General features: G+C 41.2%; 1 protein-coding gene across 1 annotated transcript in view; it reads right to left on the reverse strand.

Moving 5' to 3' along the window:
• Positions 1–466: 466 nt before the first annotated feature.
• The window catches only part of ADAM12 (ADAM metallopeptidase domain 12), a 189,041-nt gene continuing 169,488 nt past the window's right edge, over positions 467–20,019 (reverse strand). Inside the window, exons 15-23 of the mRNA XM_058811008.1 lie at positions 16,409–16,517; positions 16,105–16,303; positions 13,517–13,594; positions 11,418–11,526; positions 10,794–10,929; positions 10,067–10,175; positions 8,478–8,660; positions 3,126–3,238; positions 467–1,631 (exon numbers count right to left, since the gene is read on the reverse strand). Of these exons, the coding sequence (XP_058666991.1) occupies positions 1,571–1,631; positions 3,126–3,238; positions 8,478–8,660; positions 10,067–10,175; positions 10,794–10,929; positions 11,418–11,526; positions 13,517–13,594; positions 16,105–16,303; positions 16,409–16,517 (1,097 nt within the window). The 3' untranslated portion in view covers positions 467–1,570. The remainder of the gene's footprint in view (positions 1,632–3,125; positions 3,239–8,477; positions 8,661–10,066; positions 10,176–10,793; positions 10,930–11,417; positions 11,527–13,516; positions 13,595–16,104; positions 16,304–16,408; positions 16,518–20,019) is intronic.

Below are 20,019 nucleotides of genomic sequence, written 5' to 3' on the forward strand. Positions count from 1 at the left end.
GCTTCATATGGAGGTACCCCCTACTCTAGATACAAAAAATTAGTATTTTAAATACAGAAATATATAAAGTACATAAAAAACATCATTTTGGTTCCCCAAACCTTCTGTTGTGATTCTCCACACACAAAGCCCTGTTGCTGCTTCAAGAATTGAAATACATTTGTGAAGCTTTTCCTTTGCTATTGAGCACCAAACTGAGCTGGGGTTGATTTTGGTTTGCTCAGTTTCTCAGTAAAGATGAAGGTTGTGTTGCTGTCAGGGGGAATAACTGGGAAAATGAAACACAATGACACTCACAGATGTGAGTTTCTATCAATGCTTTTATTTTTGCTTAAGGAAACAAAAACCACAAGCAATGAGGAAACCATTAAAGGTGATAGTCCCTTCTCCCTCTGCTTCAGCTGATAATTAAAAATTGCTGTTTTTACAGGTGAAACTGTTCAGCAGTGCTACTGAGAAGGCACAGAAGAGATCAGGTGTAATCACAGAGCAGAGATGAACTTCTTTATCTTTTTTTGGATAATCCAAGTCTATGTATTAAAATACACACTTTGATTTGGGAATTAAGGAACCTGGAGCAACGTTGTAGAAGTTTAATACAAAACAGTAGTAAATATGCAAAATACAGGTGATAAGCAGAGCAGTGAGGCAAAAGGAAATAATATAAAAGTTGATTTTTAAATGTAATTCTTTGTAATTCTTGGCTTCCCCCCAGCCCTGGGTGTAATGCACTGCCAGTCTAATCAGGACAACAATGAGATGGTGGAATTTAATTACCAAAGCATCAAAAAGGAGATGGCACAGGGAGGCCTGATATGTGCATTAATATGGACTGAGCAGGCTGTGTTTGAGGAAAATGAGGTTAAAACCACCACAGCTTGGTAATATACAGTACTTCTTCAGTGAGAGGACTTCTCCCAGGTGGATAGATCCTCTTTCAGCACAGAGATTTCTGGGAGATCTCAGACAGTGACATGAAAATTGAGATTACAGTACAGCTGCAGACACAGAGTGAGCCTTTGCTTACATACAGGTCACACCTTGTGTGCAGTATTGGGCATTTCACCCAGTTCCAGGAGAGATTTTGTCTTTTCACCCAGTTCCAGGAGAGATTTTGTCTTTTCACCCTGCCATATTTACTCAGAAGTTGGGTAAGGACCATTGAGATGGAGCTGTTTACACATTTCCTTGATCTGCATCAGCACCCCTTAAAGAACAAAACTAAGAAATCTACATAGGACCAACAGAGCAGAATGATTCAAGTTCAGTGAAATATTACAAAAAAAAGGTTTCCTTCTTAGGAAAACTCAGCTATGGTAAAAATATCTACTACAGTGCACTGCACTGTAATAAATATTCAACATAAATTAATAATTTACAAGTACCTGAGCAAGTATACAGAGCACCATAGCACAGCACAGCACCAAAGGCAGTAGCTCAGAATTCTTAAAAATAATGCTGTTTTAAACATTAAAAATTCTAAGTATTGTCATAAAAATGAACTCCTGGAGTTGGAGATAGTGCAAACTTCTGTCTTCACTTTTTAAAATAAAGGTGTCAGGTTTTCTCCTCATTTCACATCCATAGTGTTGCTGGACCTGGATACCTGTGGTGGATGTTTGGGAGCAGGTCTGTTGGAAAGAAAGAAAACAGTAAATTGTTACTTATTCTCCATTTCTTTGGGTGCTCATCAATTTTGTACCTGATCAAAAATGTCACTAATGCTGCAGAATTCCAGGTAGAATTCCCCCAAAATCTGTAAGAGTCAGCTTGAAATGTTGTTGTTTTCAGAATATCTGACTAGAATGGACAGCCAGGAGTTTAATCAAAGTTTCTCTGTGTAGTATTTTTGCTAAAATATAGGAAATAATATTGGTTCTATTTTTAATGTTTCTGAGCACTTAAGTGCTTTACTGGTAGAATTCTTGTAGCTTAAAACACCAGTTTTATCTTCCTTAGAGCTCACTTTATTCACAGGAAACTGAGGAATATTGGGTAAGAAAACAGCATTGACTAAACTCACTAACATTGGTGTAGTTATTCCACTTTCTGATTATTTTTTTCAAATATACTTTATATTTTTGAAGTGCACAATTTTTATGCTTTTTGATAACATTTTCAGATGATTACAACTGATGTTTCCTTAGGAAATGGGTGATCAGGAAATCACTTTTTTGGTGGCTGATTTTAACAGCGCTCAGTTCTTAGCCTAATTCAGATGGGGGGGACTGACTGAGGAGAAAATTCATTATTTATTGGTTAGTTTTAAATAGTTTTAGTTTTAAATATGCAGCCAGGTGTTTACAGTCAAGCCTTCACAGGTATTGTAAATCCTCATATTCTGTGGGAGTCAGAGCAACTGTGTTGGTGCACTCCCAGTGAGAAGCAGCATGATAAGTAAAATTAGAGATGGAAATTATGTTGGAAGTGGCTGATGCAGCAGCTCCTTGAGCCATTTTAGCCATGTTGCTGTGAAGTGCTAAAATCCAGTTGTTGGGATTGATACCTTTTTGGGACTACCTAAAACCAGAGGCCAGACAAAATTAAGGGAATAAAAAGGGGTTATATTTATTAAAGGGTGTTCAGGTACATTTTGGGCAGACAAGGCCTCCCAGGAGCTACACCCAGAAATGGATGACGGGTCACAGGTTTTCATACTTTTATGAAAAAGGGAAAATTAAGGGAATAAAAAGGGGTTATGTTTACTGAAGGAACTTCAGGAGGTTATATTTATTGAAGGGCGTTCAGGTACATTTTGGGCAGATGAAGCTCCCTCAGTGACTACACCCAGAAACGGATGACGGGTCACAGGTTTTCACACTTTTTAAAGTTTGGTCCATTTGCATATTGGGGGTTAATCTTCCAATTACAGCTTCAGTTAATGAAGTAATTTACCTCAAGTTTTCTCCCCCTAAAACTCACTTTTGTTTACACTTCTGGGCCCTGAGGCAGTGAGGTGTCCTTGATCGCCCGGCCTGGAGAAGAATTGTTGTGTCTGCCCAAAATGGGGAAGCAGCAGCTCACATGAATACGCAGTTTAGAGTCAAACGCTGCTGAACTGCAGGGCTACAAGCAGATGGAAAGCACAGCAGCTGCAATCCTGAGGCAGGAGGCTGAGCACTGACCTGGCAGGGCTGGCGTGGGGCACAGCCCGGGGCCGTCCGGCCGGGCCCTGGCGCGCTCGGCCCAGCGGGTCCGCGGGGAGAGGCTTCCGAGGGGCGCTGGGCTTGGGGGGCTCCTGCAGGGAACACCAGCTCCTGTCAGCTCTCACAGGGACATCACACCCTCCACCACACAGCCACAGCCCACATAAAGCCATAGAACAGGGCAGTCACACACTGGGCTGGCTTGGGATGGACCTTAAAGCCCACCCAGTGCCACCTCTGCCATGAGCAGGGGCACATTCCACTGTCCCAGTGATGCCCTGGGAGGCTGCTGAGAACAGGGTTAAAGGAACAAAGAATAAAGGTTAAAAGAATAAAGGATTTAAAGGATTAAAGCAGGGATTTATTAAAAGGCCGTCACAGGATACACCTTGGGCAGTACAAGAGCCTGGCCATGGCTCCACTCAAGATGGACCCTGGGTCACGAGGTTTCACACATAAGTTATGGTCTGTTTCCATAATAGGGTTCATGTTAAAATGTTGTTGCTTTCAGAATATCTGACTGGAATGGACAGCCAGGAGTTTAATCAAAGTTTCTTTGTGCAGTATTTTTGCTAAAATATGTGAGACAATATTGATTCTGTTTCTAATGTAGATGGACCCAAGATGGACGGCGTGTCACAAATTTTCACACTTTTGTAAGTTCTGCTCCATTTCCACACTGGGGTTAATTGTCCCATTCCAGCTCCAGGTTATGAAGTCCCATCCTCCCCAGTTTGCTTCCCTCAATTCCCTGTTGTTTGCACTTTTTGGGCCTGATGCTGCAGTTGTGTCCTTGGTTCTGGGCCTGGAAAAGGATTGTTCTGTGTGACTGAGCTGTGAGGAGAACTTGCTAACACTTTATTTGAAGTTCAGAGTTATACACTAATGCACTACAGGATCTGAAAAACCTGAAAGCTAAAACCTAAAGTATCACCAGGGTGCTCCAAGACCCATCCAACCTGGCCTTGGACACTTCCAGGAGGCAGCCACAACTCTGGGTAAAACTGACACCTCATCCTCCCTCACTATTTCTTTCTAACACCTAATCTAAACCTAAACTGAAGATATGTTATGAACAGATAAATTTAAATGAGTAAAAAGTAACTTATTTTTTAATAAACGGGCACTCTAATTTTAAAGCAAAGATTTAATACTATATTTTCATGATTTTACAATTTTTGATTCCTTGCTCTAGAAACGCAGGGTGAATCTCTACTGGACTCAATGCTCACTTGGTGGTAAATGGAAACAGCAAAGATTCAACACATAACTTTGTAGAATTAGTTCTATAGAAAGGTGGGAATGCCTGACATGACTTTAAAATGGAAATTCAGATGGCCACAAAACCAAAGTGCCCCAGTCTGGTTTGGATTGGGAGCATCTGTGGATTTTTTTTTGCTGTGCTTTCATTCAGTGGAATTAAAGGCTCCATTAATAAAGAACAGGAGTCATCTGCTGTCAGGCTGGGCCAGTGGCTCCCCTGGGTGGTCCCTGCAAACAGGGAAACTTGGCTGTTTGTGCTGTTTTGGGGAGCTGGGACACATTAAGTGCCTTGCTCAGGGCACACAAATCTCTCCAGTTTATCCCCAAACTCACTTCAGATCTTCCTATTACTGGAGCTGCATTGCCAAACTTTTCCCAAGGAATTTTATTCCTTATTTTTAGTTAAGTATCATTGGTAAAGTTAAAGGAAACAAGAAGAGCTTACAAGCATAATCTGATTAAAGATCCTTTGAAAGATGTGATCCAAGCAATCAGAGCATGAATTGCTCCTGAATAAAGTCCAACTTTTTATTATTTGTTTTGAGCATTCTTTTATTTTTTTACTTTTCATGGCAAATATTTGTTCTTTCAAGAAGGAAATGCAGATTGATTATCCACAGGCATTTTGATAAGAAGAAAATACATGAGCTTAAGTAAATCTCATATATAATAAGTTCAAATTTGCCACAAACAACATTTTAAAATTGCATATAATGTCCACCCTCTGTTTAATTCTCTGCATAACAAGTACTAGTATTGATGGGTACAGAGGCCCAACACCTGATTTATTTATTCATTCATTTCCCACTCAAAATGTCCTCAAGTTAAAATATCCTTAAGGAGGAAGCAGCCAAGTGTTCTGACAGACAGTGTAATGTGGTGGCAAGCTGCTAGGAAAGGGTAAATGAGAGAAAAAAATTAAAAAGGTAAATGAAAGAAAAAAAATTAAAAAAGGAGGGAACTGATAAAAATGGAGCTAGAGAATAAATGGTGGCTGAGATGAAGCAAAGTGGAGCAGCACTTGATAGAAAGGAGATGCCACCAGGAGCACACAAGCCAAGGAACAGGGGAAAAGCTCTGTGAAGAAATAAATCCCATCCCCCAGACTGATTACAGGAGGGTCTTCTCTGTTCTTTCTGTGCCACAGGAGAATCCAAACTTTGTGTGTTAACTCATGTGGGGCCCTGCAGAGCCTTTGATGTGTGGGAATCTGCAGCACAGCTCAGGGCACCACCCCAGCTCTGCCTCCCTCATTCCTCTTCCTCCACTCCTTCCCCTACAAAGCTTCAGCCCTTCCTCACAAAGAGTTTATGGGTGGATTTCTTTGTCCACTTTATATCCACAACCTGGCATTTAATGCATTCAGGCCCTGCTTGGGGAAGTGTTGTTTTCAGTATTGGAATGGAAAACCACAATTTTCATACTGAGCAGCTCCAAAGATATCCAGGTGCATGAAATTCCAGGTTTTTTTCACCGATTTTTAAAGAAGAAAATGAAAGCCCTCAGTGTCCACAGCCAGGCTGAGGTGTCACAGGAGAGATATTCCCAGCATAACTGGGGCAGAAGGAGCAGAGCTGAGCTGAGCTGAGTTTTATTGAGGAAAAAGTAAAACCACATTTTTAGGTGGTAAAATTTTGAAGTAAAAGGGTTCTATTTCCTGGCATTAGGATGAGCTGTGAAATATGAGATATATTTTGGTAACAAGAAGATGAGAGTGTCACAGGCAGCAACTGAATGCTGAAAGCAACAAAATCGAGGGGAAGAGATCAAATCCAATGTCTGGACTGAACCCGTGGCCAGGATAAACCTGCACTGTTCCCTTGATTCACATGGGGCTCTGCTGATTTATCCTGACTGTGAACGTGGCCCATAAATAAAGCCTGTTTGCCTTGCAAGTGCATCTGAAAGAAGGAAAAGCAGTTTTTCAGTCAAAAGATAATTAAATATTAAACTTGGCAAGAGCTAATTCGCTGAGGATTTTTTGTTTGGTTGATTGGTTTGGTTTATTTTGTGTTGTCTTTGTTTTTTAACTATTTTACATACTGAAGGAAATTTTATATAATTTACAGCACCATCCTGCAGCACTGAGCATCTGGGTGATATCCTGCATGTAGCAATGATTTTTCAAGTCCTTCCTCTTGCTGACCTTCTGGATGTGCTTCCAGAGAGAGCTGAAGCAATACATGAAGTAGTATCTATATTTATTACCCCAAACTCTTTTAAAGCTAATTTACTTCCAAGATTTGAGGGAAAAAAATAACTTAGGAATGAAATATTTTCTCCCCACACAGTGTTTTTTTGGTCCTTCTGATATAAAAAGTAGCTGTTTCTCACAATATTGAGGTTATGATATAATTTTGAAAGAATCCATTCTTGCTCGTTCTTTAGGCTGCCTCGAGCTGATCCCCTGTTTGTGCTGCATGCAGAGACTGAAAATGGTGAAATGATATTTTGCTTGGTGAAGGAGCTGTCACAATGACTTTGAGCTGCCAAGCTGAGAAGCTTTTTGGCAGTTTCAGCTCTGTCAGTCGTTGCCAGTGGTGGCACTGCAGGTCTGGCATTCCACCTGGCACTCGGGGTGACATTTGGAGCACAAGGATTTAGGAACACGAGCTCCAGGGGAGCACTGGGCTGTGCACTGAGGCTGGGGCAGGTGCAGCATGAGAATGACAAATGGATCCTTCTCCTTTCCTTGGAAAGCCTTTTCTCCATCCATATTCTGCTTAAGAAGCAGAAAAGCACTTGCACTTGAAATCTTCCCTATGACCACTGTGAATTGTGCAGAATGTTAGAGAATACAAGAAAATGAACAATGAGACCACTGGAGCTAAAGACAAGCAAGAGGAATCAATATTGCTTCTGACTCCCTACAAAATTTATTTTAGAAAGAATCAGTGTTCCTTACTCTTCTGGAAAGGAAAATGACTGGGAACATGGAAAAGGGAAGATAAAAAAGCAAATAAAACACAGATTGCACTTGTAAAAGTTGGTCTAACCTGAGTGATACAATGTTCTGGCTTAGAAAAATTATATATAGAAACACTTTATTTGCTGCCATAATGGCAGGGACACCTTCCACTGTCCCAGGCTGCTCCAAGCCCTGTCCAGCCTGGCCTTGGGCATTTCCAGGGATCCAGGGCAGCCATAACTGCTCTGGGCACCCTGACAACTTCTCTGGGCAGCCTCTCTCATCCCTCTTTGTTTCTGATATTTTTCCAATCCCTTTTCAAAGCTCTGCACTCCAGTACTGTCTCTCAGAGCTCTCTCCTCCTATCCAGCACCAGGAAAGGGTCTCGAGCAGCTCTCAGGGCTCCTGCAGGTGAGAGCCTGGTGTTAACAACTTTATTTTAACTTTTAATTAACTTTTTTTAAATTTAACTTTTAATTCACTTTATCTTAACCTCATAGCACACCCAGATCAGGAACAGCCTGGGTGCTTTGCTTAGAAACAGTCACTCCAAAGTGCCACCAAAAGGGAGCAGCCAGTGACAAGAAAAGGCACTGTTTAACACAGACAGCTTCATCTACCCTGTCTGTCGCCCTCAGATGCATCTTGATCAAAAATAAAAAATAAAAAATATTTACCATCTCTACTTAAACACTGCAGTGAAAGGTGGGTCTGCATGAAATAGTGTTCTTTGGGTCTGTGCTGTGGAAAAACAGACTGTGCTTCATGCAGCCCTTGGCAGGGCAGAAACTCATCAAGCTAAGACACCTTTTGCTCTTGCACATCACATCTGCAACGTGACTCCCTAAACTCCCTCTCTGTGCTTGGCAGCTCACTAAAAAACTGTGCAGCTCTCCTCTGCCTGGGCAGCTGCAGAGACGTGTTTGCCTCTAATGCGTTGTTCTGTTGTCTTTTGAGTGGTGAAGGCAGAGTTCAGCATCCAAAATTTTAGGATCACAGCCCCACTTGCCACAAGGCAATTTTTCTACAGCACAGTTCTAAACTCACACAAAACATAAAGGAAATACTGTGGGAAAAGGGCAGCAGGAAAGATGGGAAAACACTTCATTTCTCCAGACACTCATAGAGTAAATATTACATGGAAGAGAATCAATGGTTACCTGGGAGAACCTCAGTGAAGGATTAGCTGGCAGGGGTCTCTCAGGCCCAGCTTGGTGGCCTGGCAGCTGGGGAAGGGGTGGCAGGACCCTCTGGGGTGTTTTTAGTGGTGGCACCTCGTGTGTCTTCACAGGGTCGCTGATGTCGATGATCTGATACGGCAGCGGCCGCCGGGGGCCGTCCCTCTGGGAGAAAACATCCACCAAAGTTATAAATTCAATAATCCAACCAAAGTTATACATTCCAGTCCTCCACCAAAGTTATACATTTCAATAATCCAACCAAAGTTATACATTTCAGTTCTCCACCAAAGTTATACATTTCAATAATCCAACCAAAGTTATAAATTCAATAATCCAACCAAAGTTATACATTTCAGTCCTCCACCAAAGTTATACATTTAAATCATCCACCAAAGTTATAAATTCAATAATCCAACCAAAGTTATACATTTCAGTCCTCCACCAAAGTTATACATTTAAATCATCCACCAAAGTTATAAATTCAATAATCCAACCAAAGTTATACATTTCAATAATCCAACCAAAGTTATACATTTCAGTCTTCCACCAAAGTTATAAATTCAATAATCCAACCAAAATTATACATTTCAATAATCCAACCAAAGTTATAAATTCAATAATCCAACCAAAATTAAACATTTCTATCTTCCACCAAAGTTATAAATTCAATAATCCAACCAAAGTTATACATTTCAGTCCTCCACCAAAGTTATACATTTAAATCATCCACCAAAGTTATAAATTCAATAATCCAACCAAAGTTATACATTTCAATAATCCAACCAAAAGTTACACATTTCAGCCATTCACCAAAGTTACATATTTCAATAATCCAACCAAAGTCATACATTTCAATCTTCCACCAAAGAAAGTTACGGTTGAAAGTTATACATTTCAACCATCCAGCCAAAGTTATACATTCCAATCATCCACCAAAGTTATATGTTTCAATCATCCAACCTAAGTTATACACTTCAATCTTCCACCAAAGTTATATATTTCAGCCAGCCAACCAAAGTTACACATTTCAATCTTCCACCAAAGTTATATGTTTCAACCATCCACCAAAGTTACACATTTTACCGTTAACAAAAGTTACACATTTACACAAATCTTCCACCAAAGTTACATATTTCAGTAATCCAACCAAAGTTACACATTTCAAGAGCTGGCACAGAATCACAGGATGGTTTGGTCAGCAGGGATCTGAAGGACCAGCATGTGCCAGCCCCTGGCCATGATCATGGACACTCCCACCAGGGAGCTGCAAGCCCCATCAAACCTGGCCTATTGCTACTTTAAAATCCATGGGAGTCCCTTGCTTTTCTCTCCTAGAGACAAAACTATTTATTTTTCTGTTCTGGACAGCTCCACCTGTATTCAACGTGGAAGCCATAAATGAATTTTGAAGCCTACATCCTCTCCCATTTTACTTAATGTTAGTCCTACATGATATTAAGTTCATATAATTATTGTATTATAATAAATCACTTAATTGAGATCCAAAATACATGAGACCTTTATTTTGTTTTCCCCCACTTTTAAAAAAAAATTATTTAGGGACTCACTTTTTGTATGGCTGTATTTTGTGGCTTCACAATGAGGTTTTTAGTAACACATATGGTATGAACATGATTTGGCTCAGATGAACTGGAAGGTCTTGCTGGACTCACAGACCTGCAATAAAAACATTTAATTGTTGAACACAACGTTCTGCTCTGTAACATTTTCTTAAACAGGAGCCTCTTTTCAGGATGGGATTTTGCAAGGACTTTCTGCCTGGTTATAGTAAACAAGGAAAGTAAAAATTGTCTAGCACTCCTGCAAGAATAAAAATAAATATTGATTTTTTAGAAACCAGTAGTCTGTTAAATTAGCTTCTGCAATCTGTGGAAATGCAGCTTTGTAACACCCAGGAGACTATTCTAATGAATCTAACATTTAAACAGTAATGACCTCAAATAGGAAAGTTTCAGCTCACTCAGCTGAGTTTAGATAAAAGGCCATGCAGTGTAATGAAACTGTTTCAGGCAAATGAAAATAAAGGCAATACATTTCCATCGCAGCTTAATTTTTCATCCCAAAAAGAAAGAGGGATATATTCAAACCAATACCTGTGTTATTCACTGCCTATCAATGAAATTAAACCAACCCAGGGAAAACACTGCTGATAATGGTGAATATTTTTTGTCAAGGCTGGCTCTTCCTAATACATTCACAGTGATGAGAATTGCTGTGTTTACTGCTTCCTTTCCTTAATATCTACTGGAATATAATTAGGGAAAATGGGCATACCTTAATTTCTCTATTGTTGTCTTCTTGCTTGTAAACAACCACCTCATGAAAGTCTTCCTTTTGAGGTACATGATTGATCCAGCAAAAATAAGGCACAGGATGGTTATCAACACTCCTATGGTCAAACTCTTATTGTCTGCAAAAAAAAAATCACACGGAGTTAACTTCTTCCTAGGGCCTGCTCACTGCCTGGCCAGGTTTTTTTGCTATCTTCAAAAAACAAAAATCTTTCAGCAGTGAAATCATGATGGGAAGCTTTGTCATGGAAATAACCATGCTGTCATAATTTCAGTATTGCCACCCACTGCAGCATCTGGCATGCAGAGGAGAGATCCATTTTGGTTTACAGCAGTATTGTTCATATGAAAGCAGACATTATTTCCCATTGAGATTTACTTTGTGCATCCACTTGTGAGCAGACTGCTTGTCCTGTCATGTCCTCAGACATAAACCAGAAACATCTCTTTGAGGTCACTAATATTCCAACACTCTGGGGAAAAACTGGCACGGAATAATGAAATCCTGTAAAATTAACAATGTGGAGAAACAATTCTTTCTGAGGTTGACCAGTTTCCACTCTTTCTCCTGTAAAAAATTTCAGGTGGAGCCTGAATTCCCACTGACCTGCCTGTCTGATGGGCCCACTGTCCACGCTGCCACCAAAGCCTGGCTTGTCACAGAAGGGGGGGGCCCAGTCAGCCTCACAGTGACAGTTCTTTTTGTTGTTGCAGACCTGCAAAACAAGACAAATGGCTTAACATAAAAAACACCCGAGAGCAGCCCCGGCTGATAAGGGCTCCTAATCAGACAGTGACACATCAGAGAGGAATAAAGCTTGGAGAAGAAAGGAGATGTGCTGATAGCTGCCCGCTGCACACTGAGGTGGCAAAGAGCAACTCGCCACGGAGGAAGAGGGATCCTAAAAACCATTATTTCTTTGGCAGGAAATCGTTGGAGTTGCCCCAGCTGACAACATCAATAACATGAGGATAATCAGACACCTCTTAAGTCCTGTTCTCTGTTTGCTTCCAGCAGCAGCAGCAGCATTATCTGCCTGGTCACTTCAGCTCCTCCTGCCCGCACAGGAGCAGCAGAGCTTTGTCAGCCTCAGGTATTACTGAGGGGGTACTGGGGACAGCCAAAGGCATGAAAAGACTATTGATTATTAGAAATCTACAGTTCTTATAGAAACAATGATGGACCTAAGACCTTTAGGAATCTTCTCTCACACTATTGGTGAATATGAGTAGCACACTCTAGAAAACCGTATCTATAAACAATGGTTACAGAAAGAGAGATAATAATTGTTTGAATCATTTTGTTTAAGTTTCTCTCAGCTTCTACACAGCTTCCCAGGATTTTCCTGGGAGAGCCATGTCTCTCTCTGTTCAGAAGAGATGTAATTACTACACCCCGAGCTCTCCTCTCCACGAGGCCTTGCACTGAGCCCAGTGTGGATTTCTCCATGGCTCCAAGATGAACAGTTCCTGAGTAAGCTGTGAAATGGGCTCAGGGCTGAGGAAACCCTCGGGGAGCTTTGATACCTGTCCTGGGTTCACTATATGATGCTTTTATCCCCAGTTGTCTCGTTCTGTTTATGCTGACTAATAAATGAGTTTTCAGTAAGACACCAATCAGTTCACAGGAGTTTGGGTTATTCTGAGCATGCAATATTCTGGCCAGGTCAGCCTGGCAGGCTTTCAGAAACCCTGTGCTCCCTGTGTCTGCAGAGCACTAAAATATTCAGAGAGCTCAGACTGGCTGTGGTCATGTAAAATTAAAAAAAAAAAAAAAAGATCTACATTTCAAAGGCAGCAAGATAATTAAAAATATACTTTGTTATACACTTTGTTAAGCATTATTTTTTAAATTAAAGCACTGCAGGAGTTCCCATTTACAATTCCACGAGGTCAGTTTTGCCACTGAGGAGTCACCAGAGGTTCTTGTTTGTACAGACATAAAAAATGCCAGTCCAAGCCTCTGCTCATTCCATCCTCAATGATAAGAGGCAGCACCATCAACACTGCTCAGTTTTGCAAATTCAGGGTGATAAAATAAGTTAAAGCAAATTAAAATCCTTCCTTAGAGAGGACAGTGAATTTCTATGGCTCTTCCAATGAGGCTGCCACAGCTTTTCAGAGAAACAAACAGCTCATCAGCACATCAAGGTTAATAAGGCAAAGCTTGACATAATTAACATTATCATAATATAAACTGGGTTTCAAACCACTGATATTATTAAATGATATCATCACATTTTTCATTCTGTGCCACTTTCATGCCACAAAACTCATCAATATGGTTTTACTTTTTAAAATGTTTTTGGAAATGCTGTTTCATTTGCCTCTCAATCCAAACATTTCTAATGCTCAATTCAAAAATTTTTACTTCTTTGTATCTATGGAGAAACTGCATTTTTGATTTTTAATAGGAATTCATGATGGAGGGTCAGACTTCAAATTGCTTTGAGGATTACAAGATTCCTTTGCATCACAGGCTCTCAATTAAGAACAAGATAATTACTGCCTGATAAACATTTCTTTGTCAAATAAAAACAATTTCATGTAAGTTATAATGGAAATGGAAATACATAATAAAATGTATTGCAGTGACTCTGGCTGATCTATTGCAGGCAATTATAGATCTCAAAGCCATTACAGAAAGGGATCTCTTGTCCAGTGGTCATTGAGGGATTGTAAAAAATGTTTTCCTAGGATGCTTACCCCCCGTCCATGGCACTTGGTGGCACATTTATGGACCCCAAAAACACTGGTGTTCTGGCACCGCCGGTTCAGGCAAATCTGCAAAATAAATAAAAAGGATTTTGAACATGGACAGAGCTGCTGGGGCTCCCAGGGCATCCTATCCCATCTTTCAGCAGTTAAACATTCCCAACACACAATTATGTATCATTATATGGCCACAAAGGACACCAGGATTGGGTGTCTTCTTCTTATTTCCCTCAGCTCCTTTTAAATCTTTGAAATCCAAATCTGAGCAAGTTTAATTCTGCTCTCCTGGCCAGCCCTGGCTCCACACACACTTCACAGTGTGAGTTGGTGCAAGCAAACCCTCACTGATCCATTTAGGTGGAACTAGTGGGGAGACCCTGGGGTTTGGGAGGTTTTTAAGCCAATTTAAAAATCAGTAATTTCTATTTTTTTTCAGGGCTAGGAGTGCACTGAGCAGGATTCCTTCAGGTTCCTGCTCTGAATGCCTTCCTGTGCTCACCACAGCAGGTGATTCCTCAAGCAAAGCTTTGGATCCTCATGGTGTAAATTATCAGAGTTTTGTTTCTATCAATAGTGAAATATTTTTCATTCCACTACAGAATGTGGACCCAGAGTAAGTGAATACTTAAGTGAGGTCATTGATTTTTATGGGCTCATCAGTGTTTTCCAGGAAAACCAAGATCTTTCTAAGTTTTTCCACATTAAATTTTATTTTTTGGTTTTAAATATAAACCAACCCTATTTAACATTTAATATTTATAGGAAATGGAAGTCAACAAATAGCATATGCAGAGGAATAAAATTCAATATTTTTTTTTTGTTTTCCAGTCATTGCAGATAAACTTTACGCTGCCAATGGAGCTGAAAATTGAGGTTAAGCAAGATTAGTGCTGAGCAATAATAACATCAAACAACCACACAAGTGATGAGCACATCAGTAATGAGAAGTTACCCTACTCCAAACAGAAAAAAGAAGAAATTAGGACTGGAATAACTGTTCCTATGCTATGTTGACAACAAAAAAGGTCAAAAAGCCCCACACTGCACATTTTGCTCATGTTTAACTGCAGTGCAGTTCAGTAGTACTAAAAGTCAGTCACAATAATTAGCATTAAGCTGGGAATGGTGTTGAAGGAGGCGACAGGGATGCTTAATCAGGGCACTTATCCCCTGGGGAGAAGGAAAAATGGAAAGGAAATTAGAGTGAATTGGCATCAACATGCAGGCATGGAGAGAATATGGTCTGATTACAGCACTATTCACAATTCAAATATTCACAGTGCAGCAGCTCCCAGAATTCTGATCACATTAAAATGGCTGCGTTTCAAATTGTGCATCTCCAGTTGAGAAAACCCAAGAATATTTAAATTCATATTCTTAATCCATAATACAAATGCACTAATGTCCTCAAAGTAAAACATACAATTTCAGAAGTATTAGCCTGTGTATTCTATAGTGTGGATGTGTATGATTAGATAGATTAGAAAGATTAAATGCTCATTAGTAAAACATAATGGGGTGCTTTCTCAGCGCTGAGTTGCCTTTGAAAAGACTTTTTAGAACAGACTGACTTAGAAATGTTGTAAGGGTTGTTTTCCTGTAGCAGAGCTGTGGTTTCACTGGGGATGGATTTCAAACCTGCTCCCAGCACAGTGAGATAATCCAACGTAATTCAAACACTTTCAGAAATTCAGAAGCTTACTTCAATTTACCACAAATTATCAAAGCACTTGTTTTTCCTCCTTTTTGCAAGCAATCCACTGAGGGTATGGAAACCTCCTTCATTTCAATAGCTCTTGGACTGCTTTCCATTCCTCCTCCCCCTGTAAACTCATGGCTGCCTCCCATCTTTCTCAGTTGCTTTCCTCACAAAGGAAAAACTTAGAATGAGTTTTTTCACAGCCATGTGAAATCTGGGCTGCGTTTGCAGTGGGTAATTCACAAAGTTTGCAAAACACAAACACTAAAATCAGTTTTGGTGGCTGAGCATCAATGGGTTTATAGTTTTCTAAGAGTGCATACAGAGATAGGGTTTCCAGCATGAAAAAAAGAAGTGAGGAGTCATAATCAGAAGATAAAATACATTTTGAAACCTCAAATGAAGTTAATGACAATTTTGCAATGCCAGAGCTGCTGGGAAAGGGAACACATGGAGCTCAGGAATTCATTAATAAGCCTGTAATGTATTTTGCTGTACTTATTTTGCAGGAAACCTCAAGCCTCCATGGGCAGATACTTGGGACTGTCTTCAAAAAATCAGTCATAAACTTAAGCAACTTCCAATGCCCAGAATCCCAGGATGGTTTGGGTTGGAAAGGACTTTAATGCTCATCCATTTCCAACCCCCTGCCATGGCCAGGGACACCTTCCACCAGATCAGGTTGCTCAAATTTGCATCTGAAAATCCATAACCCAGAACAGTGGCCAGAAGGGAGCAAAATTTGTTTCAGTCTCAGCATGAGAAGCAATTATTTTGTGGGGGAAAAAAAAAAAAAAATCCAAAGAAAAAAGAAGTACAGAACACTTGGCAGAATGATAGCAGCGATGTTCCCTTGTCTGGGAGCATTCCAGAATCTTACTTTTCCATCTCCACACTTGGTTCCTGCCAGCACCAGCCCAGGGTCAGGCATATCATCCCCCAGGTACACGTGGGTGCCACGGCACAGGATCTTGCCCCCCTCCTGCAGCGGGATGTTGGTTTCTATGGACACTGCGTTGGTACCGATGACGGGTCGGTTTGCTCCTCCTTGACACTGGATTTTTCCACACTTTGCGTCCCTGACGGAAATAAACACAACACAAGCAGGGATGAGGTGAATCGTTTGAAATGTTCCAAGCCCTCTGCCAGCACCTGTTGCTGTGCTTGCAGGGGAGAGGCCCTACCTGGGTTCACATTTGGCAAAGGAGCTCTTGGAGTCCTTCCCGCAGTTGCCGTAAGGGTCTCCGGCAGAATTGACTCTCTCAAAGCAGATCCCAGGAGCGGGTTTTGCACCTGAAACAAAACCTAATCAGAACTCTCATCTCATACAAGGTGTTTTTAATAATTTCCTTTGAGCTCTGCTGGTGCTTTAGGGGAAAGGGGGATGTGAGCTGAATGTTGATGAGGCAACAAAACAGCGGTGCTGGATGCGCATGCTAATGGAAGAGTTTGGATGGGTGGGATTGCCAGTGTTTGTCTCTGAGCAACAGGCAGTGCAGAACTCCTTCTCCTCCAGGATTTCTCAGCTCATAGCCCTCTTGTCAATCCTCCTAGGAAATACTGACAAAGGCCAGCTGGAAAGTTGACTATCTTCTTTTGCAGGAGTCCACGCTCTAGTGAGACCCCAAAGAAAATTCTTTTCAAGAAAGGCCTGTTTGACTGCAACTGAGAACAAGCCAACAGAGAAAATCCAGTTGTAAACTGGGTGTAAAGATGTGAGGACCTGGCATGGCAAAGGGAAATGTGCTGCTATTAACACGGGCTGAAGGAATGGGGAGAGGGAAGGATCCCATCCCACCTTAGCCCTCAGGACATCCACTCCTGGGAGGAAAGACTGACATGGACCAAGGGGCATTTCTGCCATGGTGGTACAAGTGGGAATCTGGGAGTTCAAACAGCATCTGGCTCTTATCTACTGTGATCTTTTCTGATAGAGACATATCCTAGTGGCAAAGGAACTTCCCTGGTGGGAGCAGGGCTGGAAAAGCTTGTGCAGGCAGTTTATTCATCCCTGCACTTCAGAAGTTCAAGGGCACTATTAGAACATCTCTTCTACTGTTTTATACACAAAATCTCCTGCTCATCTCCCTCCAGATTATTAACCAATTATAGAATATCTTCTAGGGGAAAACGCATCTGTTCATCTAGAATGTTAAAGAGGTGAAGGATCTGCTTCCCTGGTTTGACTGCTGCAACAATTCATTAGTCAGTGTACTGGAATTTAATCCCTCTGTTCTACAGTGAAGTGTGGCTTTCATTTCCAGCCAATAATTGCTGCTTCTTGCAAGATTAAGAGGCCCTTTGTTAGGGCTCTTTACTACTCTGTATTTTCTTTCCATGAAAATAATTAAGAGCACCATCAAGTCACCACCATTTCAACTGCTCCAAGAGGGAGACTGGCTTTGAGCAGCAGAGAAGAAACTCTGGCTAAAACTGAGATCAGAGACCTGCTACCTCATTTCTGTGCTTCTGACACATCAGCCAAACCAAAGCAAAAAGAACTTGGCAGCAAGTGATGTGATAGCCCAAAGGCTGAGAATATCTCATTTCTACAGCACTCCTGATCTTTACCAGACACAGAACATTTCAACTAATGCTACATTTTGTCAAATGTTTTGAGTCACTTCCAAGTGTGTATGCCTCTAACTGTGGGTAAAACATTGCATTTATTTAAGCCAGACTGAAGATTTCATTTGAAAGCCTTCAAAGAGGAAAATGTTCTTTTTTTTTCTTTTATTTAAAAGAAAAAGGGGGTCAGATTCCTGAAGAAGAAAATACAAATATGACTGTAACACTTCCAGCCAGTGTGGATCTTTTCACTAAAAACTCAGAGATTAAAACTTCAATTAATTATCTGCATTTCATAGTCAGAAGCTTGACTAATACTATATACTGCTGAACAGCAATCTAATGCTATTAAGGACAAAATATTAAAATTTGGAGAGGCTTAAGATGGCACCCTCTTTTCCTTCTAACATTTTACATGCTGAAACTGGAAAATTCAGCAAAAAAGGCACAGAAGGAACAGAATATGAGCTGATGGTTCCCTGGAGAGAAGGACAAGAGCTTGAAATTCTTTGGAAGATTACGTTCAAGCTTGCTGAGTTCAGAATATTTTTTCAACTCTGGAACTCCTAAAAGGGACTCACACAGGATTCTTTAAATTCTTTTTCATTAGAGTTCAAGCAATAATAATAATAATAAAAAAAATCTACAAAAGCATCCAGATGAGGCACTGTGCAGAAAAAGCAAAAGCTAAATTTCCATTTTCAGCATGTGGATCTCTCCTCATCTTTCCAGGGGGGGCACACTCAGCGTTCAGCTTGAGACAAACATTACGATGTGCATATTCCACAGCAGCTTTGGAAGGGCTGGGGAGGGAAGAAACGTTCTGGGAGCAAGAGGTCAAGGAAACCTGTTTTTTTCTAAACCTGCTTTTTCCAAAACTGCTTTTTTTAAAACTGCTTTTTCTCCCACATGCGCAAGAGCAGCTTGTGCAGCCCTGGTTGTGTGCAAGTGCTCTGGGTGCTGTTTTTGGCCAGGAGCCTCAGCCCAGCTCAGCTGCTGCCATGGAACTGAGTGGCTGGATGCTCCCTTGGCTGGATGCTCCCTTGGCTGGATGCTCCCTTGGCTGCTCCCTTGGAGCTGTGGCAGCACAGCCCAGAGCCAGACACGCAGTGCCCTCAGTGCTGTCCCCTCCCAAAGCTGCCACAAGCCAAACGAATGCTCATGTCCTGTGCTCTGACTGCAAGGGATGTAACTAAGGCTTATTCTAAAAATGGTTTTAAAAGGGAATGCACTCACTGAACACAGAGAGAGTTTAAGGTGTTTCTCTTTCACCTGGTGGAAGTTTTTTTTGGTGTGGCTGATTTTTTTTCCTGAATTCAGCAGCCTGGCATTGCGGAGATGATGGAAAGCAGCCCCCAGGAAGGAAAACACATCTGCAGGGCTCAGACACTGAGCTTTAACTCCAGCTAATAACACTTGACAAGAAAAAGGATCTCGTGGAGCACAAAAAGCCACTCCCCTGCCAGGCTGGGAGCAGTCTGTGTGTGGAAACACCTGGTACCCAATGATCATCTGCAGCCTGGAAACCAAAATCCAGCTTCAATTTCTGCCCTTGGTTTCCAACCAAGACATGCTGTTGCTTGGGATTCAGGCGGCTGCTCCCTCTCCCCACTGGCTTCTCACAATATTTGTACTTTTTTATGGATGAAAACATATCAGGATGTGAGATGCTGAACAGATGGAGCTACCAAGTTAAAAGGAGGTTTTCAGAGGATGCTTAAGGAAGAGAATTGCAATGTTGTGTTTCTGGAGGAAACCCATTTATCATGAGTGCACCACATAAACTGAAGCAGAAAGTCCTGTCTTCCTCTATTTTCTACCTCTGCAGGCAGAGGCAAAATGATTTGTGAAGGATTTCTGGGGGTTATTAAGTGGTGTGAGCTGGATGAGCAGAGTTTATTTCACTTTGCTATTGGTAATTATAGTATCATGACCCTGTAATTAAGGTCCTGTCAGCCCTTCCATGCCAAGCCTCATTCAAGGGATTAAATCAGCCCCTGGAAGCTGCAGAAGGTCAGAGCTCACCCCTGCAGCTGGCAGCCTGGAGATTGTTGGGGTTTTTCCTCCAAAAGTGTATATTGATGAGCTCACTTCTTTCCATAGGCAGTTGCAAAAAAAAAATAAAATAATAAAAAAAGAGAAGTTGCAGGGCACAGAAATGCTGTGTCATTTCAGACCTGCTGCCATAGGAAAACACCAAAAGAGTCTCTTGAAAGGAATGAGGGAA

The sequence above is a fragment of the Ammospiza caudacuta genome, chromosome 9, assembly GCF_027887145.1.
Source record: "Ammospiza caudacuta isolate bAmmCau1 chromosome 9, bAmmCau1.pri, whole genome shotgun sequence".
In the NCBI taxonomy this organism is placed as follows: domain Eukaryota; kingdom Metazoa; phylum Chordata; class Aves; order Passeriformes; family Passerellidae; genus Ammospiza; species Ammospiza caudacuta.